The following is a 24362-nucleotide window of genomic DNA, read 5'->3' as shown; positions in this document are numbered from 1 at the left end:
TAGAAAAGATCATAAAGCCTCTATAAATATAAAAGGCCATGGTACATCCACACCTTGAATATTGCATCCAGTTATAGTTGCCCCATCTCAAAATCGTTATATTAGAATTGGAAAAGGTAGAGAAAAGGGTAACAAAAATGATTAAGGGTATGGAACTACTTCCATATGAGGAGAAATTAAAGACTGGGACTGTTCATCTTAGAAAAGAGACGAATAAGGAGGGATATGATTGAAGTCTATAAAATCATGAATGGTGTGGAGAAAGTGAATAGGGAAAAATTATTTACCCCTTCACATAACACAAGCAGTAGGAATAACACAATAAATTTAATAGGCAGCAGGTTTAAAGCAAAAAAGGAAGCAGTTCTTCACAGAACACACAGTCAACCTGTGGAATTTATGACCAGGGAATGTAGTGAAGGCCAAAAGTATAAGTGGGTTCCACAAAGAATTAGATAAGATCATGGAGGACAGATGCATCAATGTCTACTAGCCAAGATGGTCAGGGACGGAACCCCATTCTCTGGATGTCCTTAAACATCTGAGTGCAAGAAGCTGGGACTGGGTTACAGGGCGTGGATCACTTGAATAAGTGCCCTGTTTTGTTTGATCCCTCTGAATCATCTGGCATCTGCCTCTGCGGGAAGACAGGGTACTGGTCTAGATGGACCATTGGTCTGACCAGTATGGTCATTATTATGTTTTTATGTCTTGTTTTGTAAAAATAAATTAATGCTGATAAGAATTCTGTTTTGTAGCTTTCTTACAGAGCTCGGGAGATCTTCAGCAGGTTTTTGTGTAGCAAAGCTACAACCCCAGTTAATATTGATAGCCAGGCACAGTTGGCGGATGATATTCTCAGTGCTCCACGTCCAGATATGTTCAAAGAACAGCAGCTTCAGGTAGCTACTAAATATTTAACTGCTCTTTATTAACATATGTAATTTACTTTTTCCTTTAATGTGTTATATATTTGTTTATGTATTTTTAAACAAACAAACATTTTCACTTGCTGCATTTTTTGTCACATGTACGAAGAAAATAGATGATAGCAAATATAAAAACAGGTTATGTAATCTAGTAATTGTACCTTGGAATTCCCACACAGGAGTTTGCATGGGAGAATTTGCATAAGGGGGTGTGTGTGTGTGTGCACGTGCGCACGTTTGTTGTATGAGACTACTAACTGTTAACACATCAAACAATCTAAAAATCTTAATTCAATTGAAATGTTACTTCAGCAATAAGGGATAGTATAAATAATGCTATTTGGATACATTTCTGCCATTTTCAACCCAAATGGTTCATGAAAGTGTTTGTCTTTAGGGACTTTTGCTTTTACTTTGATGAAATGGTCAAATAAGGGGCGTTTTAAAGCTTTGTCTCTGAAAAAACTCTAAAGGTTGATGCAATTTAAATATTATAACCTTTTGCATTCAGAACAAAACAGTTACTGAACAATTGGGAATACTTTCTACAGAGTCTGCTGGTCTAATTTTCTTACTCTTTTGATGTGTTGCATTTGTGCTACTACATACCTATTATCAGAGTGGGTAGGCCCTAGAAACAATTTTAAAAGAGGAATTCTCAGGAACCTAGGCTATAACTTGACCAGCTAAAATTAAGCTAATGGTGTTTCCGTTAGCATCTTAGTCCTAGCTCGGACAAAGCCTTACTTTGTATTCTTTCAGAGAATGTAGATTGGCAGGTACTGTATCTTCCTCTAACTGGAAAGTGCCTAGCACATGTTGCACACAACCACATTGTAAATTACTAGCAACCTGTCAGATATGGAATTGAGACCTTTTAAAATGCAATTTCTGCTGTAACTTATTGTATATTCTTCTGTGAATATACCTTTGGCGCAGTAATAGATTATCCTGTCTTAAATGGAAACTATTTTCTGCAAAGTCTTTTTATTCCATACTTAAGCTGGGCCATCCAGGTTTGAAGTAGTAAACATTTATTGTTGTGGTTTATTATTTATTATTTTGATTTTTTTCATGACCCAAATACTGGAGTTGAACACAAATGAAGGAGACCTTGTAGTGCAGTGTTTCCTTAAACTTTTTGTGCTGGCAATCCTGTTTGGAATAAATAAAAAAAGTGTGATCTCCCTGCTAAAAAATCTTGTGACCCCCCCACCTTAGACTGAGGGCTTCGGGCTTCAGCCACCCTGTACGGCGCGGGGCTTCAGCCATCCTGCATGGCTCGGGGCTGAAACATATATATTAGCTTCCTGGGGTCCCCTGTGACATAGGGCCCCTTGCAATTTCCCTGCTTCTAGCCCCCTAATGCTGGCCCTGCTTGTGAAACACCCTCCCCCCCCACCCCCAAGACCTATCCCATGACCTCCAAGTTCAGAAACACTGCTTTACTGGGTAATACTGTAGTCCATTCCCTTGCAGTGTATATTCTTCACATTGCAGAGGATTGATTATATGACATACTCTTTTCTAATCCAAATGATCCTATGATTCCTGTTGCTCCAGAACAGAATCCAGAACAGGAGAAGATATTTGTTGAAGCAACCTTTCTTAACTGGGATAAAGATAGCCTTAAAATATCTAGTTAGGTGTCTGTTTTTATGTTTTAGTAGCATAGAAACAGACATTTCAGGGTCCAAAGACAACATAGCCCGTTTGAAGATAAACTGTAGTACACATATTTCTAGCATAAAAATGACCTGAATTAAAAGGATATTGATAGCCTATAGCTGCTTCTAAGAATATAAATAATTATTCTGCATTCTGCTTCCTCTGGGGTTATAGAGTTTGTCATCTTAGCATTTTGCATATTTTTTTCCAAAAGGATTTTGTTTCTGACTGCCAGAATCTCCCTTCCTGGATTACTGATTGTCTCCGTGGGTCACAACTGAGAATACCAAATTCAGGACAAGCTACTGGGAAAAAGGGCAGACATACCCCAAAACCAGTGGTTATTCTTCCATGAGATATACCAATCAAGCAACAAAAGTAAACTTCTGTCTCACCACACTGGCTAACAAGAAGTCAGAAATGCAGCCTCCTTAGGTATTCCAGTCCTAGATTCAACACCTAGACACTAGACTTAATGATGAGTGGTTATTTAAAACCAATTTCATCAAACAAAAGGGTTCTTCTGATCCCAATGGACCAACCACATACCCAGGTCAATATATAACTCAGATATTACACAATAATCACACTGTTGCCAATCCTTTAGTATCTAATATCTAAAGGTTTATTTATAAGAAAGAAAGAGAAAAAAAGAAAGAAAGAGAAAGGTGAGAGTTAAAATTCGCTAAAAGAGTCAAATACATACAATAATTGCAAAGTTCTTGGATCAGGCTTTTAGCAGTGATGGAATAAACTGCTGGCTTGTTAAGTCTCTGGTTGCTTCCAAATCCTTGGAAGTCCTTTGGTTAGAATGCTCCCGTTACTATAAGTCCATAGTCCAGAGGTTTGAGCAGGAAAAAGGCAAAATGGAGATGTTTCCAGGGCCTTTTATAGCTTCTGCCAAGTGAAGGGAAAACCCATTGTTCTAGTTTGTGGAAAATTACAGGTAACAAGATGAGGTTTGGAGTCACATGGACAAGTCACATGTCCATGCATGCTTTACTTAATCATAGCAGAGGCCATTACCCATACTCTAGTTAGAACGTCCTCAGGAAAGTCCATTAAGTGTAGATAGGTGTCTTCCATAGTCCATTGTGAGTTAAGTCTTCATTGATGGGCCATTCAACTTGAATAGTTCCTTCACAATGTGCTGGCTAAATATCTTGTTGGTCTTACCACAGAAGCAAACATTTGCAATACAGATACATAGTTAATATTCATAACTTCAGATACAAATGACACATGCATGCAAATAGCATAATCATATTCAGCAAATCATAACTTTTCTATTAACAGCTTACTTGACACATTTTGTATAAGATTTGTTGCAATTATATAACAGTGGTAGCAACAATGATCTATCATGTTTTAATCATATAACGTCACACTGTTAAACCTCTCTGCCAGTGCAAGTAGCAAGAGCTTCTCTGCAGGAAACCGAAGCAGTCCTACAAGGAGCAGAGAGGTCTACTTAAGTTGCTAAAAAAAATAAAATAAAAAAGCTATATTTCTCTTATTCCTCTGTACGTAGAAGTGATAACATCAATAGTGCTTTGCACATATGAACAAAATATGCTACAATTCAACCAAAGATTTACATTTCCATTTTCTGAAATATACCTCTGGAAGATACTTAAAGGCCTTGAAAGTGCTATATCTGGACATGCAAGTAATTTCTTAGGTGATACTACATTCCTGACACATGGGGAACATAATCTGCTCTACTGTTTTACTTCTCATCCTCAGGATTAAAACTCATAAATGACTGTAGCAGTTTGAGTACCATTTTCTCTAGGCGATGTACAACAGAGACTCTGAATTCTTGTATTGATGGGGTTAATAATGAGAATTCACTTTGCTCCAGTTTCTGATTAGTCTAGTTATAGGCTTTCTGGAGGAACAGTTTCTAAAGCATACTGTTGGGTATAATGAGAGTGATGTTAAATTCAGGCAAGCTGGGGATGGAGCACATGTTAGGGAAATAATAATACAGGGCAAATGGTAATCATCTGATGATAAAGTAACTTAAACTTAAAGCACTGCATTAAGACTACAATGACTGTGCATAAAGTGAAGGGGTTGGCATGTTTTGCGCACTCTCTCTCTCTCTATCTCTGTTATTACTGTGACAAGGCTGCTTGTATACCTGCTTGGAGATTAAAGGAAAGTTGTTACAGAATATAATGCAGGATTTAGAAGGGCATGGATAGCAATTTCCCCTTCTTCTTCAAGTGGTTGTTCATGTCAATTCCAATCAGGTGTGTGTGCGTGTGTGTACGGCAGCCAGAAAACTTCCCTTAGCAGCATCTGTTCAGTCGGCCTGGGCTCCCGCTGGAGTCGCACCTTCATGGCATTCAATATAGAGCCCTGCCGACCGGCCACCCCCTCAGTTCCTTCTTACCGCCGGTGATGGCTAGCTGGAACAAACTGTTGCTCTTGCTTTGCAAATGCATTTGGGCAGTGTGCACTTTTAGTGTTAATAGTTAGTTCTCAGTTGTTTACTAGTGTTAATTTAGTATTAGTAGTTAGGACATAAATTTCCTTTTGGGGGTCTAGTGCCCCCCCCACACACACACACCAACGCTCCCCCGGCACCGGGGTATGCCTCGGTCCCCAGGGTTCAAACTTTGCGGGGACTGTGGAAAATTTATGCTTAAGAGCCACCAGAAGGAGAGGTGCAGAATTTGCAAAGGATTTTGCCCTAGGACCTTAAAAGACCGGGAGCAAAGGCTCAAGATCCTTCTCATGGAGGCTGCACTCTGGACACAATCTGACCCGGGGTCAGCAGAACCCACACCCAGCACTGACGATGCGTAAGCCTTTGCCGTGAAAGGGCCACGAGGAGTCGCAGCACCGCCACGGCTCTGCCCATAGACAAACTTCTGTGAGGCACCAGTCTCAGTCCCTGGTGCCCAAGAAAAAGAAAAGGCCAGAGAGGGGTTGCTCTCCCCTTCCAAACCCAAGGAGCCTGTGGCAGGGTGACTCAAACCGAGCCACGTCCCCTCCCAGGGGTCCAGTTGAGTCTGAACCCTCGCTGCTCTCTGAACTGACATGGTGGAGAGCTCCAGCTCCCCTCTATGTCAGAGGCATTCAAGGCAACTCAGGACCTTATGTGCCTCACGGCGCCGTCCTCCCAACAGAGGAGGGACAAGTCGCCGGTGATCGCCCGATCCCATCAAGGAGTAAGCCGGCAATGATGGCACACCAATCTCCATCTCCGGCACACCAATCTCCATCTCCAGCACACCTTTCCCAGGCATGGTCCACCCACGTGGGGGAGCCACACAGGTCCCCCCCGTTCCCGGCACCACTCACCGGCACCGTGGAGCATTGCTCCTCTGTGGTCCTCCTTCTCGGAGACCTCGGAGTCGGAGGCAGAATCCTACTGCTCCGATAGGACCAGGAACAGAAGGTCCCGGCGTGACCTCCAGCCCTTTCCGGCACTGTGGCCACCTCAGTGGCAACCCCCACCTCGGTGGCCCCTCTGGATGCCCTGGGCATATCATCAAGGCCAAGGACAGAACTAGGGGTCGAGGTCCAGATCTGCATTGGTAATATTGGCTTCCTTCGTCCCACCGCAGGCATCGGCAGCACCGACGCCCCTCCCTTTGCCTGCGGTGCCGACACCGCTGGCATCAGTGACTTCGGCACCGACTACATTGGCACCGATGATCTCAGCGACCCCGGCACCGCATGCTGCTGACATGGCATTGCAGCAATACTGGGTGCCACGTGACCCCCTGGGCACTGAGGGGAGTGAGCAGGGCCCGTTGCCAGTGCTTTCCTCCTCATTCTCCCCAGATGAGACTGTGGCAGGGACATTGACGGCTCTAGCCTTGGAAGACAACAGGGTCCTACAGCAGCTGCTGTGACAGGAGGCCCAGAACCTGGGGATCCAGGCAGAGGAGGAGAGGATGCTGACCCCATGGTAGATATCCTCACCCTCTTCAGCCCCGCCCATATTGTCTTGCTGTTAATTAAGACTACCACTGAGACCACAAAGACCTTGTGGCAGACCCTAGCCTCTTTTTCCCCAAGAGAAATGAAAGGCAGTACTTTGTTTCCTCAAGAGGATATGAACACTTAAATACCCACCCACCCCCTGATTTCCTGGTGGTCGATGCAGCTAATCAGCATGAGCACCAGGACCACCAGGGGCCCTCCCCTAAAAATAGGGGTGCTAAAAAAAACTAGATCTGTTTGGAAGGAAGATCTACTCCACTGGGGGGTTGCAGCTTTTCGTATCGAACCAGCAGGCCATCGTGAGCAGATACTTGTATAACACGTGCGGCATGATGGCCAAATTTGCAGAGCTGCTGCTGCACAACTCCAGTGTGGAATTCTCTGCTCTGGTGGAAGAAGGGAAACTAATTGCACGAGCTTCCCTACAGGCAGTGTTGGATGGGGCAGATGCTGCCTCCTGCGCAATGGCCACAGGGGTGGCAATGAGGAGGAGTTCCTGGTTGCAGGTCTCGGGTCTTCCCTACGAGGTCCAACAGACCATTGACGACCCCCCCTTTGAGGGTTCGGCCCTCTTTTCCAAGAAAACAGATAAGACTCCACAGTTTAAAGGACTCCAGGGCCACCCTCAAGTCCTTGGGCCTCCATACTCCCGCAACTCAGCGCAGGCACTTCCGGCTGCAGCCTCCCTCGCAGTTCTACCAACTGCAGAATCGGCTGGATGCTCCTCAGAGGAGGCATAGGAGCAGCAAAAAAGGCTGCACCTGTCCTCGGGGCAGAGCTCTGGCCAGCCCAAACCACCTTCCAGCTCCAGAACAGCCATTTGAGGGTGCGGTCGAGGACAGCGCCCCAGGACAAAAACTGGATCTACCCTGTCTTACCTTTTCGTCCCGACTATCCCCTTTCTACCGTGCATTGCCCCGTATCAGTTCAGACTGCTGGGTACTCCGCACGGTAGAGAGCAGATATTCCATCCAATTCTGTGCACTCCCACCCTTGCACCACCCTTCCCCGTCCTTCTTCAGGGACCCCTCTCATGAGCAACTCCTTATATAGGAGGTGCACTCACTCCTTTCGTTAGGGGCAATGGAAGAGGTTCCTCAGGAGCAGAAGGGCAAGGGTTTCTATTCCCGATACTTCCTACTACCGAATGCCAAAGGTGGGCTCAGGCCCATCCTAGATCTCTGAGAACTCAACAAGTTCATGAAGATGCTCAAGTTTTGCATGGTCTCTTTGGCCTCCATCATCCCTTCATTGGATCCAAGAGACTGGTATGCTGCCCTCGACTTGAAGATGTGTACTTTCACATAGCAATAATTCTGTCCCTTAAGTTTGTGGTGAACACCACCCACTACCAGTTCACAGTCCTCCTATTCAGCCTATCAGCACCACCTCAAGTGTTCACTAAGTAAATGGTAGTCGTGGCTGCGTTCCTGCTCATCAAGGGCTGCTCCAGGTCTCAAGTGGAGGCACAAGTCAACTTCATAAGAATGATGTTCGATGAACTGGGCCTCCTTCTGAATGAAGGGAAATCAACGCTGTCCCCGGTTCAGAGGATGGAGTTTATAGGGGCAGTACTGGATTCGACACAGGCCAGGGCATACCTCCCAGAAGCAAGGTTTCGGTCCCTCGGCAAGGTCTCAGGCAGTTCCCCACCACCACAGCAAGGAATTGCCTGAAACTACAGGGACACATGGTGACTTGTACCTAAATAGTACAGCATGCCAGACTCAGACTTTGACCTTCTCAGTCGTGGCTAGTGTTAGTGTGTTGGCCAGTCCGGGACAGTTTGGACAAGACGTAACCCTGCCTCGCCCAATACTCAGCTCCCTCGTGTGGTGGCTTGACCCACAGGTAGTATGTGCAGTGGTCTCCTTCAACAGCCCTCAGCCGTCTCTCTCGCTAGTGATGGAAGTGTCAGCCTTGGGCTGAGGAGCACATTTGGGAGAACTCAGAACAGAAGGCCTGTGATCGCAGGCAGAACTCGCTCTCCATATCTATGTCAGAATGCTGAGAGCCGTGCACCTGGCCTGCCAGACTTTCTGAGCCCACTTGACAGGGAGATGTGTATAAGTTATGACAGACATCACCATGGCAATGTTTTATATCAACAAACGGGGATGCATGTTCCTCTCCCCTCATGCTGTGGGACTTCTGTGTAGAGCATTCAATACATCTGCAAGCATCATACTTCCCTGGAGTACAGAATGAGTTGGTGGACTATCTCAGCAGATCATTCCACAGCCAAGAGTGGTCCCTTTGCCTGGATGTTGTGAACTCAATCTTCCATCAGGGTGGTTTTCCACACAACGCAACAGGAAGTGCCAGCAGTTTTGCTCCTTCCTGAGTCACAGCCTGGGCTCCATCGCAGACATGTTCCTCCTCCCATGGGGAGGCCATCTCCTATATGCATTTCCACCTATCCCTCTCATCCACAAGGTGCTCCTCAAGGTACGGAGGGAGCAAGCCTCAGTCATATTGATAGCTCCAGCCTGGCCCCGTCAGCACTTGTACACATTACTCCTGGAAATGTCCATGGAAGCCCCAGTCACCTTGCTGTTCTTCCTGGACTTACTAATGCAGGATCACGGCTGTCTCCAACACCCGAACCTCAAGTCGCTACACCTCATGGTGTGGAAGCTCCATGGCTGAACCCAATGGAGCTCTCCTGCTCAGATCTGGTTAGACAAGTCCTCCTTGGCAGTAGGAAACCTTCCACGAGGGTCACATACCTCGCCAAGTGGAAGAGATTTTCAATCTGGTCGATGCAGCACCGTTGGTCCCCAATGCTCGCCTCTGTACCACTTATACTGGACTGTCCTCTCCATCTCAAGCAGCAGGGGCTGTCCATGTCGTCAATAAGGGTTCACTTGGCCACCATCTCTGCCTTCCACCCAGGCGCAGAGGTCCGCTTGGGCTTTGCTAATCCTATGGTCAGCTGTTTCCTTAAAGGTCTCGACAGGCTATACCCACATGTCCGACAGCCTGTACCAGTTTGGGACTTCAATCTAGTCCTTTCCAGACTCATGGGTCTGCCCTTTGAACTTTTGGCAACATGCTCCCTACTCTAACTCTCATACAAGGTGGTGTTTCTGGTAGTGATAACCTCAGCCAGGAGGGTGTCTGAGCTCAAGGCCTTAACATCAGAACCTCCTAACACTGTGTTCTATAAGGACAAGGATCAGCTCAGGCCTCACCCAGCTTTCCTCCCAAAGGTTGCCTCCCAGTTTCACATTAGCCAGGACATCTTCCTCCCAGTGTTCTATCCTATGCCACACTCAAGTGTCAGGGAGCAGAGGCTTCGCTCATTGGATGTCCACAGAGCACTAGCCTTCTACATTGAGAGAATGAAGCCATTCCAAAAGTCCATCTGGTTATTTGTGGTAGTGGCAGACAGAATGAAAGGTCTTCTTGACTCTTCTCAATGGATTTTGTCATGGATCACATCTTGCATCCGTGAGTGCTACAACCTGGTAGGTGCCTGCTCCCCTGATCACTGCGCACTCCACCAGGACTCAGGCCTCTTTAACGGTGTTCGCACCCTGGAAATCTGCAGAGCAGCGGTGTGGTTCTCCATACAAACTTTCACCACGCACTACGCAATCACCCAGCAGGCCAGAGATGATGTTGCCTTTGGAAGAGTGGTGCTCCAATCAGTGGATGACTCCGACTCCCTCTCCTGAGCTTGGGCTTGTGAGTCATCTGATTGGAATTGACATGAACAACACTTGAAGAAGAAAAACGGTTATTCTCCTTCTCATATCTGTTCTTTGAGATGCGTTCTTCATGTCCTTTCCAATACCCACTCTCCTATCCCTCTGTCAGAGTAGCCCGCAAGAAGGAACTGAGGGGGGGGTGAGTCGGCAGAGCTCTATATTGAGCGCCATGAAGGCGCAACTCCAGGAGGCACCCAGGCTGACCTGACGGATGCTGGTAGGGTAAAAGTTTTCTGGCTGCCGTGCATCAATTCAAGTGGTTCAACTTTCTTTAAGACTTTGGCAGTAAATATATACTGCTTAATTTTTCTAAAATGATGTAAATGATTTTAATATATTAGAGTAAGTTTAGGCTTTGTAGGTTCTCATAATTTCAAATTTAATTTTAAAATAGAATTTTAAAAAGAAACATGTTTTTAATTTACTTAAAAAATCTGATTTAATTAAATTATTTTTGTATATGTTAAAAAACATTGATTCTTCTTCGAGTGCTTGCTCATGTTGATTCCATTCTAAGTGTGCACACACCCACATGTGCGGTCATCGGAGATTTTTCCCCAGTGGTATCTCTAGGGTCAGCTATAGCACCCTCTTGAGTGCCGCGCTCAGGCATCGGTATATTAGGTGATGTCGGCCCTATGCCCTCTCAGTTCTTTCTTACTGCCTGTGGTGGTTAGTCAGAGCGCCTTTTCCTTGCCTAGCAAGGGCTAGCATTTTTTGTCTCGTCTGACTGTGAGCCTTAGGGCCTTGTAAATAGTTTGTTCATAATAGTTAGTGTAATGTAGTTGTTAAGTGTAGTTAAAAGTTAGAGTCCCAATGCGGACTTGGCCCCAGGCGGGGCATGCCCCGGTCTCTGGGGTTTAAGCCCTGCGTGGACTGCAACAGGCCTTTGCCTGTTAGTGACCCCACAGCAGCTGCCTGAAGTACCTGGGGGAGTCGCATGTGAAGGACGAGTGTTGCATTTGCAAAAACTTTTGACCGAGGACCCAGAAAAAGTGCGATATCCATCTGAGGACCCTCCTCATGGAGGCTGCTCGCCACCTAGCTTCCGAACCTTCCTGGCCGGACTCTACCCGTAGTACCTCGGCCTGGGTGCGTAGCACACCCCCGACACTGAGCTCCACCCGGCACCACACTCTGTCACCGGTGCCCAAAAAGAAGGCCAAGAAGCAGGGCTCCCTGGCACCCGGCAAGAAAGGCCATTGGGTATAGGGCAAAGGACCCAGTTCAGGCTGCCTGCCCACACCAAAGCCACATGGATGTGTCTCCCCAATCGGGGCCCCTGCCGCCACAAGGGATCCACCACTGACTCCTGGGAGCAATAGGAGACCCAGACTTGTGGCGGGACTGATGCCTTCCCAGGCTTTCCCTGTGCTTAGAGAGCAGAGGCCTCTACCAGCTCTGCGGCACCTCATGTGCCACAGGAAGTGGCAAAGGCTCCCTATGAGAGCAAGCTAGTCATCAGGACCACCCAGAGGGCAGTTGAGTGCCACCGATCCTCAGAGCCAAGGCAGTACTCTCCAGCTCCATGCCACGGATCTCTGGCTTCGCAGCCCAGGTCCTCTGCGGCTCACCCCAAATCACCAGTACCGCAATCACGGTCTCCACCCTCTCAATGTGGGTCACCTAGGGGGAGGTGCTGGTTACCATATTGCTGGAACTGTTCATCTTCCTGCCGGTAGTCTTCTCGGTGCAGAACACCATCCACCACGCTGTGGGAACGATCTCCATTGTGGTACTGGTCCTCCTATTTGAAGTGCTGGTCTCCAGTGGCGACGGTTAGCCGACAGATTCAGGCACCGCCTTGTCCAGGGATGAGGATGACTGTACCGCCGGCATCATCCCCCATGAAGGAAGGGGGTTTCAGGATGGGCACTCACTCCTCTTCCCCTCGCTGAGGCATCACCAGTGCAATTGAGCATCTGAGGGTTTGTCAACCTCTGCAATGCTGCCTTGGCAACAAGACCAGTGGCCAACGCAGTGGCCCTACTGGAGTGCGTGGAGCATGCCTGTGATGCTGATGCCCTCTTTGTACCATTCATCAGCCACCACCTCGGAGCAACAGTTGACAGCACTCGTAGGTCGTGGTAGAGGAGCGAGTGTCCGCCCCAAAACCCCCTTCCTCCGCATGTGATGATGCCCTGGGGCCTCTCTCGGGCAGTACAGTCTTCCTCATCCCTGGATGAGGCGGTGCTGGGCCCGCCGGATGATTTTAAAGAGCACCTGGCTCTGCTTTGATGGGTGGCCGAGAACTTGGGCCTAGAGGTAGGGGAAATGGCTGAGCATGTAGACACCCCATTCAATGTTCTTTTGGCGTCTACCCCTGCTCGTGTTGCACTACCAGTGCATGATGGGGTCTTGAAAATTGCCATGGCCTTCTGACAAACCCCATTGTCCATCCCTCCCACCTCCAAGAGGGCTGAGAAAAAGTACTTCATCCCAGCCAAGGGGTTCGAGTACATGGCTCCAGGCTAGCTGGTCGTCTCTCTGGCCAACGAAAAGGACAAGCAAAACACAGCAGTTCAACCCCCAAAAATAAAGAGGCCAAGAGGCTGGACCATTTTGGGAGGAAAATTTATACAACAGCCAGCCTTCAGTTCTGGATGGTGAACCACCAGGTTTTTTGGGCAGATATGATTTTAACTTATGGGACTCCCTCCGTAAGTTCAAGGAGTCCCTGCCCCAGGACTTGGCCCAGGAGTTTGGCGCCATGGTGGAGGAGGGTACTGCAGTAGTACTTCCTTCAAATGGTGTGGGACACAGCTGGCTCGGAGCTGGGGTGGTCATGAGGTGCGGTTCCTGGCTTCAGACCACTAGCCTGTCCCAAGAAATGCAGGCCTCAATTCAAGATTTCCCATTTGATGGGAATGGTCTCTTCGCAGAGCAGACAGATGCACAGCTGCATGGCCTAAAGTACACTCGGGCCACCCTTCGTTCCCTGGGTCTGCATATACCACAATCAGCGAGGAAGAAATTCCGGCCGCCACCACCAAGGCCTTGGCAGCCTCGACAGAAGTCTGTGAGGAGAAGGGATAGAGACACGAGCTTTAGTCACTGCCCTTCCTCCTCCTGCTCATCCCCGCAGCCCGGCCTGGCAAAGCATCCCAGGGGCCAGAAGCATTCACTTTGAAGGTGCGCTCGAGAGTGACACCCCAGTCAGCTCCCCGGATCCACGTTGTTCTTTCCTCGACCATCTTCATCCCTACCATTTGGCCTGGTCTCGGGTCACCTCGGACCACTGGATGCTGGTGATGGTATCTCGGGGCTAACCTCCTGCACTTGGGGGCAGTAGAGGAGGTCCCTCGGGACATGAAAGGAAAAGGATTCTACTCCTTCTACTTCCTAATCCTGAAAGCAAAAGTGGGCCTGAGACTCATTCTGGACCTGCAATGCCTCAAGAAGTAGAAGTTTCACATGGTCTCCCTGGCCTCCATCATCCCCTCCCTGGATCCAGGAGACTGGTACGCCACCCTTGACTTGAAGGACACTTATTTCCATATTCCAAGATCACAGACGTTTCCTCCGTAGTGGGTGGACGCCATTTCCAATTCACGGCTCTGCCCTTTGGCCTCTCATCGGCGCCAAGGGTGTTCACAAAATGTATGGCACCAGTGGCCACTTACCTGAGGCATTGAGGGGTCCAGGTCTTTCCATATCTTGATGATTGGCTCATCAAGAGCTGGTCTCAGGAACAAGTGTAGAGGAGCATCAGTCTGGTGTGTTCCACCTGTCACAACCTGGGCCTGTTGACAAACGAGAAAAAATCCACATTAAGGCTGGTCCAATGAATAGAGTTCTCCACACGAGCCAGAGCCTTCCTTCCGGAGGCGTGTTTTCAGGCCGTCTCGGACCTGATCTCCCATGTGAAGAACCACCCAGTCACGACTACTCACACCTGCCTTTGGTTGTTGGGCCACATGGCCACATGTACATACATGATCTGTCATGCCTGGCTCCATCTCCGCCTGTGCAAGTGTGGCTGGCGTTGATCTATATACCCAACAGACACAACCTAGACTGGGTAGTCAGGGTGCTGGATCACATCTGGTTGTGCCTGGATTGGTGGTTGGACTCCGGGTCGGTGCTGGAAGGAGTTCCCTTCACGGCCCCATTGTTGTCGCTGACCCTGATCTCTGATGCTTTGGACCTGGGCTGGAGAGCCCACTGGGCGATCTCAGCACGCAAGGTTGCTGGCTATGGAACGAATCTGGCCCTCCATATCAACGTCAGAGAGCTCAAAGCGGTTTGCCTGGCCTGCCAGGCTTTCTTGTCTCACTTGAGGAACAAAGTAATGCAGGTCCTAACGTACAATACCGCTGCGATGTATTACATCAACAGGCAGGGCGGAGCCAGATGGTCAGCCCTTTGCCAAGAAGCTCTCCACTTTTGGGACTTCTGTGTGCAGCATGCTATTCATCTGGTAGCCATGCATCTGCCTGGGACCAGGAACGTGTTAGCAGATCACCTCAGTAGGACCTTCTTGTCTCACCATGAGTGGTTGTTCCATTCGGAGGCAGTCAGTATGATCTTCTGGAGGTAGGGGACTCCCCAGGTGGACTTGTTTGCATCCCATCAGGTCAGAAAATGTCACGTGTTCTGTTTGATCCGGGGGATGGACATGGGCTACTTGTCAGATGCTTTTCTGCTCCCATGGTTGGGGCCCCTTCCAGCCAGTGCTGTTGACCCAGAGAATCCTTGCGAAGATCAAAGAGGATAGGGTGAAGGTTATTGTGATAGCCCCCACGTGGCCTTGACAGCACTGGTCCGGCATGCTGCTGGATCTTTCAGTAGCCACCCTGCTGCAGCTACTCCTCTGGCCGGACCTGCTGTCCCAGACCCACAGCAGTCTTCTTCACCCAAATCTGGCGGTGTTGCACTTGACAGCATGGCTACGGCATGGCTGAATGAGGAGGAATGCTCAGCCCATGTCCAACAGATCTTGTTGGGTAGCAGAAAGCCCTTGACCAGAGTGACTTACCTGGCCAAGTGGAAGAGGTTTATGTGCTGGACCTCGGACCGGAGTATCCGGGCTGAGCAGGCTTCTCTGCAGGCGATCCTGAACCATCTTCTGCATCTCAAGCTCCAACGGTTGTCCTTGTCATCAATCAAAGTCCACTTGGCCTCTATTTCGGCCTTCCATCCTCTGCTCCAGGGCAGGTTGGTCTTCGGTCATGACATGACAAACTGGGTTTTGAAAGGTCTGGAGTGTCACTACCTGCACATCGGGGATCCCATCCCACCCTGGGACCTGAACCTCATGCTGTCACGGCTCATGGGTCCTCCCTTTGAGCCTCTAGCTTCCTGCTCCCTTCTCCTCCTCTCCTGGAAAGTTTCTTTCCTGGTCACAATAACGTCTGCCCATATGGTCTCTGAGATCAGAGCGCTTACTTCATTGACAGGACTAAGCCATTTCGCAAGTCAACACAGTTGTTTGTTGCAGTGGTGGACAGGATGAAACGTTGCACAGCGTCTGCTCACAGGATTTTATCCTGGATCACGGCCTGCATCTGTTACTGCTATGATCTGGTGAAGGTGCCTCTCCCGGCGACAGTGATTGGCCACTTGACTAGGGCGCAGGCTTCATCGGCAGCCTTCCTGGTCCAGGTGTCAATTCAGGATATCTGCTGGGCCACTATCTGGTCATCTGTCCACATGTTTATGCGCTTACCCAGCAAGCCTGAGACAATGTTAGCTTTGGTAGAGCAGTGTTGCAAGCCGCACAACCATGAACTCTGAGCCCACCTCCAGGGATACTGCTTGTGAATCACCTAGAATGTGATCGACATGAGCAAGCACTAGAAGAAGAAAAAACAGTTACCTACCTTTCATAACTGTTGTTCTTCGAGATGTGTTGCTCATGTCCATTTCATTACCCGCCCTCCTGCCCCTGTGTTGGAGTTTCCGGCAAGAAGGAACTGAAAGGGCTTAAGGCCGGCAGTGCCTAATATACTGACACATGAGCGCAGCACTTTAGAGTGCGCCACAGCTGACCCTACGGATACCGCTAAGGCAAAAATCTCCAACAGCCGCACATGTAGAATGGAATGCATGCACACCTAGAATGGAATGGACATGAGCAACACATCTTGAAGAACAATTACGAAAGGTAAGTAACCTTTTTTTTAATCTACATTGGTTTTCATTTTGACCATTCTTGGACCTTATGTAAAAATAAAGCCTTATGCTAAGAGACTAGGACTCAGTTCTATTTCATTTGAAATTGGTGCACAACTCCCACTGACTTCAACAAAAGCAAGCCTGTTATGTCTTCACATTAATGCTCTGAGTTTTAAGAACGTAATTCTTGAAAAATAGGCCTGCATTCTTCATATGAGATTTAATCTTGTATAACCATTATCCCACTGCATTTACATTTCAGATTTTTAATCTGATGAAGTTTGATAGCTATACTCGCTTTCTGAAATCCCCGCTTTACCAAGAATGCATTCTGGCTGAAGTAGAAGGTCGCCCTATTCCTGATCCACAGCGTGTTCCCAGCAGCCCTACATCTAAACACAGTATCAGCTCAGAGCGGTCCCATATCTCAACACCAAAAAAGGTAACTTTTGATTAAATTGTTACTTTTCTGAAAACTAAGTTCTTATCTGTAGCTGAACTTCTCCTCCCACTCCCCAAACTTGTTGGAAGATCAACAAGAATGTATAGAAGCTAATGAGTTTTCATATTTACTAGCGCTGACAAAGTATCTAGTTGCCAAGTCTTAATGTACAAATTGTTTTATTTGTGGATAGGTTTTTGTCCGTTATAACAGAAGTTACTAACTCCCTTATGTATTGCCTAAATAAATGCATTTTGTTCTACAGCTAATGAAATGAGGTAATTATACTTCATGCGCTAATTCAGAAGTTGATTTTGATTGAAGTCCACAATTGCTAGGAAACTAAGTTTTGGTATTTTCAACCGCAGGTAGCCAGTTACAATTCAGCCAGGGTTAGTAGTGAATACTAGTACAATTGAGGGGTGCTTTCAATGACCTAGGTGGAGTGAGTTGGTAATTTCAGTCAAGTTCCCAGTGGACAATTGCCTACGTCACAACACCCACCACTGCTACTGTCTCAAAATATCATCCTTGCTGTCCATCCAGCAGAGAGGTCAAGGGTTAAATAATGATGGAAAATGAACTTCCCTTTCATCCTTAGAATTTATCCCTTTACTAGAGTAGTATCCAGCTTCTGATCCTTAAGGGTGATTGTGTTAAGAAAGCTTGTATCTGATGATATATATGAATTGAAAACTACCTATGAGCCATGTTCTGAGATTTTTAAACTGAAATGATTGAATCGGCCCTGTTGCTACAGGAAGGAAGTAGGGGACACTGAGCAGCAGTTCTCTACAGTTGATAATCACAACGTCACGGGTTGGCCACCTGGTACATTGAAGGGGAGAGAGGAGGGAGCTTTGGCTGCTCCATTATCTGTTCCCCTGACAGGTTGTGGGAGCCCTAAGGAATGCATGATAAAAGCACTTGATTGTCTCTACCTGAGCATCAGAGAGCAGGTAGCAAAAGACATCCTCTTCCACCACACAACCCTAGAGAGATGAAGGGGACGAGAAGGTGATAACCAAAATCCAATTACAGCTTCCGGATTCGCTGCTCCAACACAGGTTGGAGAATATTCTAGAGTTGCTCTAACTTGCATCAACTGACAATGGTCTCCTAAGGTAGCATGCTAGCGGGATAGCCAGCATGCTCCACCCACTTCTCCCTATGCCTGTCACATCCTTCTGCACCAGGAGTTGTGGGACGATACATATAAAAGTTGACTACACCAGGTCTCTTGCCTGTTTGGGATTCCCTTATACCTGTGGAATCCCCAGCTGGAGACTTGTAGGTGGTTTCTGCTTTCTTTGTGCTGCCTTTGAGCAGAGAAGCAGAGAATTTGTCCCAAATCTTGACTGTTGCCCTTTGATTTTTGAAATAATATATTTGACCTTCAAAGTGAAAAGGTTATTGCTGTAGAATATGATTTAGGCATGTTGGTTAGGGCAATGTGGGAAGTTTGCTTTTCTGATGCAACTATTCCATGGAAAAAGAGGACTTGAATTAATCTGGTATCTTTCAGAAGAAATAATTCACACCTTCATCCCACATGATATAATAATTAATTAATTAATAATAAAAAGTCCTACCTGGAAAGCCAGAATTCCTGGCAGTGACTGGATGTCTGTGCTGGTAACTGATGAGTTTACTCTTTGAATTTCCTGGCCTGTTTTCAGCCAAATTCTTCATGTTGTTTAAACATTTTTTATTATAAAATTTGTCTAGGTAAATAAAAATTAAAAAAAACTCCAAAAGATTTGGAAGCTTTAAAATTTTTTAATACTTTCATAGGAATCAGAACTTTGCTCATTCTTATTTCCACAGTCATTGATCACCATTTTAAAATGTGAGAGTTTTACCTTTGCAACTAGATAATGTTACCACAGTATTCATTATTTAGCTGTAAAGGTAATTTTTAACTCTTTGTTTTTTTTATGTCAGCCACTGTATTTTTGGGACATCCACTATTTTATGGGTAGAGGTTGTTGTTTCTTTAATTCAGCATTTAAAAAATATTTTAATGTGAAAAAGATAAATGCTCATTAAAAGAAAATGTGGGCATAACATTATTAAAAATATATCTGCATTAATACTTTTCATCATTGACTATTATTTGTTATACGTAAGTAAGTGCTAGTTAAGGAAGACATTATCAGATACCTGTATTTAATTTTAATTTATATTTCAAGCCTAGGTAGATTGCTACACAGTATACGAAATTCTATATTTTTTTTTAAAACCAAGTAAATGGAAATCCAATAACCCTGCTAAACCATTAGTTCTCTAGCTGTAGTCCGTAGACTGCCAGTAATCTGTGGAGAGCTGATTAGTCACATTATTCTGGTATTTCTTTTTGTTTCCAGCTGTGTCACTTTTTTCCAATATTACTTTTCCATATGAGCAGTTTTTGTTGTTGTGCTGGCATGTTATTTGATTACCAGACTCAGGGGAACTGGCGTACATAATAATGAGAAGGCAAAAAGACAATCAACCAGCCTCTCTCTCTTAAGATATAGTCCACTTTGGGAGAGTTTGAGAATCCATGCTTTAGACAATATATTTGCAGGAGTGCCCCAGCTAATGTTTTATCTGTGTTTTGATGGTAGTTAATTGGAAAATCAAAGTCAGGAAGGTCCTTAAATGAAGAATCTGGAGAGGAAGATGCTGAGAGAAAAAAAAAAGGGACATTTTTCTCCTGGTCAAGAAGTAAGAGTGTGGGTAGATCGCAGAAAAAAAGGGAAAATGATGACTACCAAAATGGTGAGTTTCCAAGTCCTGCTTTGTTGCAAGATTGCTTTAGCAACAGACAGAATTGCTCCCACTGTTAACACTCAGCAAGGAATCTACACCTCATTACTACACATGACCCGAGATTTTTAATGATCTGCTGAGCTGTGACAGAGGGAAATGGTGATGTCCTGCACCACAATAGCCAGGAACAGTCCTGGAGGTCTGTAGACAAAAGGCTGGGGAATGAGAAATTGGTAATATTATTTTGATGTTCTGGACCAATGGGATTTCCCTCAGCTGTTTAAATGTGCTTTCACCAATTTCCAAGAGGTTTTTTTCTGTCCACCCAGCTGCACTCTCACTGTAAGTTGACTCTCACCCTCTCTTACATTCATATCCTACCTTGACTCCTCCATGAAGGCCAAACAGCTAGATATGGAAATAAAGCCATAGGTGTGGCTATGCCCAAGTTCCTTCAGCTGAAGTTCATGGTGCTGCAATTGTGGTGCTCCTTTTGCTTCCCTTCACGACCAACTACTGTAGATCCAGAGTTACAGAGTCTGTCTCCCATCTCAGGGCAGACAGATTGGCCCCTTACAAGCAGGTCTGTGGCAGACTAGGAGACTTTAGCTCCACTTTACCTTGGGGTTAGATTGGTGAGTCCACCCACTTCAACCAGGCTGGTAACATTAGGAACTGAAACTGTTGCCTCCCATTCACAGCAGGTGACATGTCACATGCAATCTCTGAGCCAGTTTCTGGCTGCCCCTTTCTCTCCAGCACTTCTCTGTCTGGGGTGAGTAGTTCTTCAAAGGAGCCCCCCTACTGCAGTCCTACAGCATGGTTGTACAGGTTCAAGCAATTCATCTTGCAGGGACAAAGTAACTTTTAGAAGATAAAACAAAGCAGAGACATGGAGTAAAAAAACCAAAATATTCCAGTTCCCTTTCCCCCAAGTCAGGATAGTTCATCAGAAAGTTAGTGCATTGTGTTTTGTAGGCACCATGGTCACAGTGCACAAGTTCCCACATCCTCTCACAAATGATTGGGATGTTCCTCTCAGACCCTTATTTTAAAATATGGGCTTTCAGTTTCCATAGGAAGAAATGTTTTCTTAGAAGGGATTTACTCTATAGGTCTGTTACCTGAGTTTTATTGTAAGTGTGTTAAAAAGCTAAGGAACAATCCAGCTGAAGAAATCACAGAAACCAGCCTCTACTAGGAGTGTAGCTGAGAAAAGAAAATTTTGCAAGCCATTGATTTTTCACTCTGTCTAGTAAGTTGGAACTGCAGAAGGAAACCCTCACTCAGTCAAAGTGGTGAGTGCTTTGTTGTAGAAACCTAGTTTACAGATAGGGAAATTACTTCTCCCTATAAAAAAACAAAACAAAATCCCTGAAGGAGGCATAGAGGAACAATTTAAGGAGGGAGAATGAATTCCACAGGCACAGAATGTTACTAAAACACAATCTAATTGGCAGAGACTGGGTTGTGTAGCCTGTTCATTCAACTGCTAGTCAGTCAGTAGCTTTTGTTGAGAAAATTGCAGCTCTTGTATGATGGCAACACTAAACTATTTTTAGATAAATGAGGTCTGGGCTAATTGCACTGTGTTTGAAGTAATTTCTATTAGTGAAAGTATTTGCATCTCTGTAGTTCATTGCAATGAAAGAGCACCACATTTTGGCAACTGCAGAGGCTTGCACAAAACAATTAACAGGCAAACAGTTTTAAAAAAAATTGCAAAAACAAAACTACAAATTCTGAAATTCACTGCAGCAGTCAGCTGCTCTAAGGCATTGTATTTACTGCTGTTTCTTCTTCCACACCATCTGCCTACCATGGTTCTTGAAAAAGCCTTGTGAGCTGTCCAGTTGATGTCAGGGGGGCCATGTACGTGAATGAGGGCTATAGAATCAGATACTAAGGTTATAGATCTAAACTTTAATAAGTGACAAGGGATTCAGTTCTCAATTTTTGGGTGTCCAACTTGAGACACCTTAAAAGAGCCTGATTTTCAGGGAGCTGGTACGCACCTTGAAGGTATTGTAAATAGGTAGTCACTTTTTAAAATATAGGCAATCACCTCCAAGAACAGGGACTTTGTCTTTTCAAAAAGCCATGAACACCCGTAGTGTTATATAAGCAATAAATAATTACATTTAAAAGATGTTTAAATGTTCAGCATGTGAAGATAGTACAAGGATTTGGAATTTTTCTTTCCCAGATCAGAAAATGAATATTTTAGCCAGATGACTTGAGGTTTTGTAGCACCTTTAATGAATAGTAAAAGCAAGCATTTCTACTTATCACTCTGCTTTTCCCACTCTCAGATTCTATGCATACCAACGGATTATTTTGCAGACGTGAATCACAAGGCTCTATGTCATCAGCTGCAAGTCTTGAACTGGTAAGGGCCAGCTCCTTAGAATCAAATAGTATGAGAGGAATGAAAAAAAATGGGAGTGATTGTTACCTAGGAAATCAATAATAGCCCCATTTTTTTGCAATAGTATAAATAAACAAAATGTATATATGTATTTGAATGTAAATTTCATAATACTTTTTGGACTGAACTTTAAATTTTTTTTAGCTATACAATGAGCTATACTCATTTTGTGAAATAAGAAGGGTCTGGTTGTTTAAACAGGTTGTCAGATGAATAGTTAAATATTTTTAAAGAACACTTATAGTGCTACTTGTGATCCTAAACTATCTTGCTTATAATCGAAGGATAAATATCTCTTTTATGTATTTCATATACCTGCTTTTTAAAATTGTCCTGCCATCTACAAGCTATCCTGTCTCCTAGCTACCCCAACTCTCCTGTTCCTTTGGACATTATAATAAAGGTTTTATAGGGTCTTTCAATCCAAGGACACTAAAGCTCTTTACAAACTGACCCACCTTGCCTCCCAGCCACTGCAGCTCTTAACTCTGCCATGAGCAATTGCCTGTTGAATTGCTTTTTGGGTCCTCTTCCTCTTGACTATATATGAGTTTGAGCTCATTTCCTTGATGCCCCAGCTCTCTCCAGCCCCAAAGCTGAGTGTCCCTCCTCCTGATCACTGTAGCTTGACTCTGTTCCCAGTGTTTGAGGGATAAAAGAGTGAAGCATTCCCCAGCAGCATTTGCAACTAAAACACCACAACACATGCTTATATGTGGAGAAACAAGAAGTGAAGACACAGTAGTTATAAACAATGTAGTTCCACCTTCACAGTCCAAGCTGAATGAAATGCACAAAGTAAACAATATAAATAATGAAAAGTAAACTTAAAATTTAATATAACCCTAGATTTAAAGTGAATTTTAACAAAGCGTATAAAAGAATATAATTTTAAAATATCCTTTTTTATCCTGACAGTACCTGTTTGACTTACAAATTTGATTCTAAGAATCAGACAGATTCTTGTTGATATATGTGATGCTAGTGAGCAAGCAGAGAAATAAACAGTGAAGAGCCATATTGGTAGCATCTATTTAAACTGAGTGTTTATTAAATACTTCAAAATATTACCTTGTAAAAACAATGCTTTGTGTGTACTAAGATGACTTTTCGTGGCTATAATTAGGGCCTTACCAAATTCACAGCCGTGAAAAACGTATCACAAACTGTGAAATCTGGTTTTCCTCGTGAAATCTGGGTACTGAAGGAGGGTCACGGTATTGACACCCTTACTTCCGTGCTGTGTTCAGAGCTGGATTCTGGAGAGCTGTGGATTCTGGCCAGGCACCCAGCTCTGAAGGCAGCGCCGCCAGCAGCAGTGCAGAAGTGAGAGTCGCATGGTATGGGAGAGGGTCATCACTTTTCGGAGGAGCAGGGCCGGCCTTATAGGTTGGGGAAACAGTGGGCCCGGGGACGGTCTGGGCTGGGGGCTCCTACTGTGCGATGAGCTTGAGCTGCCGGGCTAGGGAGGGACAGGACTTTCTCTTCCCTTGCACAGGCCACTCCCAGGGCCAGATCAGACCCACCTCTGGGAACTTCCCTGGCTGCAGGAAGCTCCATGGCTGCTGGCTGGGAGCCAGCTCTGAAGGCAGCCCTGCTGCCAGTAGCAGTGCAGAAGTAAAGATGACAATATCGTGACCCCCTACAATAGCCTTGTGACTGCCCCCACTACCTCTGTTTGGGTCAGGACCCCCACAGTTACAACACCTTGAAATTTCAGATTTAAATATCTAAAGCCGTGAAATGTAAGATTTTTAAAATCCTATGACCGTGCAATTTGTCAAATTGAACTGTGAATTTGGTAGGGCAGTTCCCAGCGGTTATTCCCCCAGGGGCCACAGGGTCGTGCTGGCTGCTTCCGGGAGTGGCGCAGAGCCAGGGCAGGTAGGGAGCCTGCCTTAGCCCCACGGCACCTCTGGAGGGGGAGGAGTTGATCAGCGGGGCCCACAGAACCCTGGGAGTACACTTGGGGACCCCCAGCGGTACGTGGACTCCAGTTTGAGAAACGCTGCATGGAAACTTCAGGGAAGGCAGTGTGGTACTGCCTCCTGCTTTCCCCCTGGGCTGACTTCTCCTTTCCTGGGGTGGCTGCACTTGAAGTGCAGTTTGGCATAATTTGGAGCCTGTTGCCACCTGTGTGGGTGAATCTGGACCATAGACTACCAGCTTCCATTTCTCTGTGATGCATTTCTGCTTGTAGGACGTTGGTTGATGTATATAACGTGGCAGAAAATTTTTGAGAAAATTGATTTTTCTAGGCATCAATCATTTTATACATAGAATCTTCGTATATCTGTAGTGCTGTCATAGGAAAACAGTGGTACATTACATATGCAGATAATTAGTTA

General features: G+C 45.8%; 1 protein-coding gene across 2 annotated transcripts in view; it reads left to right on the top strand.

Moving 5' to 3' along the window:
- RGS12 (regulator of G protein signaling 12) overlaps positions 1 to 24362 on the top strand; it is a 174295-nt gene that overhangs the window by 121867 nt on the left and 28066 nt on the right. For both annotated transcript variants that reach the window (XM_084625993.1, XM_084625992.1), the window contains 4 exons: positions 759 to 902; positions 16653 to 16832; positions 19442 to 19595; positions 21899 to 21975. In XM_084625993.1, coding sequence (XP_084482119.1) covers positions 759 to 902; positions 16653 to 16832; positions 19442 to 19595; positions 21899 to 21975 — 555 coding nt within the window. The remainder of the gene's footprint in view (positions 1 to 758; positions 903 to 16652; positions 16833 to 19441; positions 19596 to 21898; positions 21976 to 24362) is intronic.

Source organism: Lepidochelys olivacea (genome assembly GCF_965140295.1).
Source record: "Lepidochelys olivacea isolate rLepOli2 genome assembly, chromosome: 4".
NCBI classification, from domain to species: Eukaryota; Metazoa; Chordata; order Testudines; family Cheloniidae; genus Lepidochelys; species Lepidochelys olivacea.
Note: the sequence above shows the minus strand (reverse complement) of the source record. Positions and strands in the feature narration are given on the sequence as shown.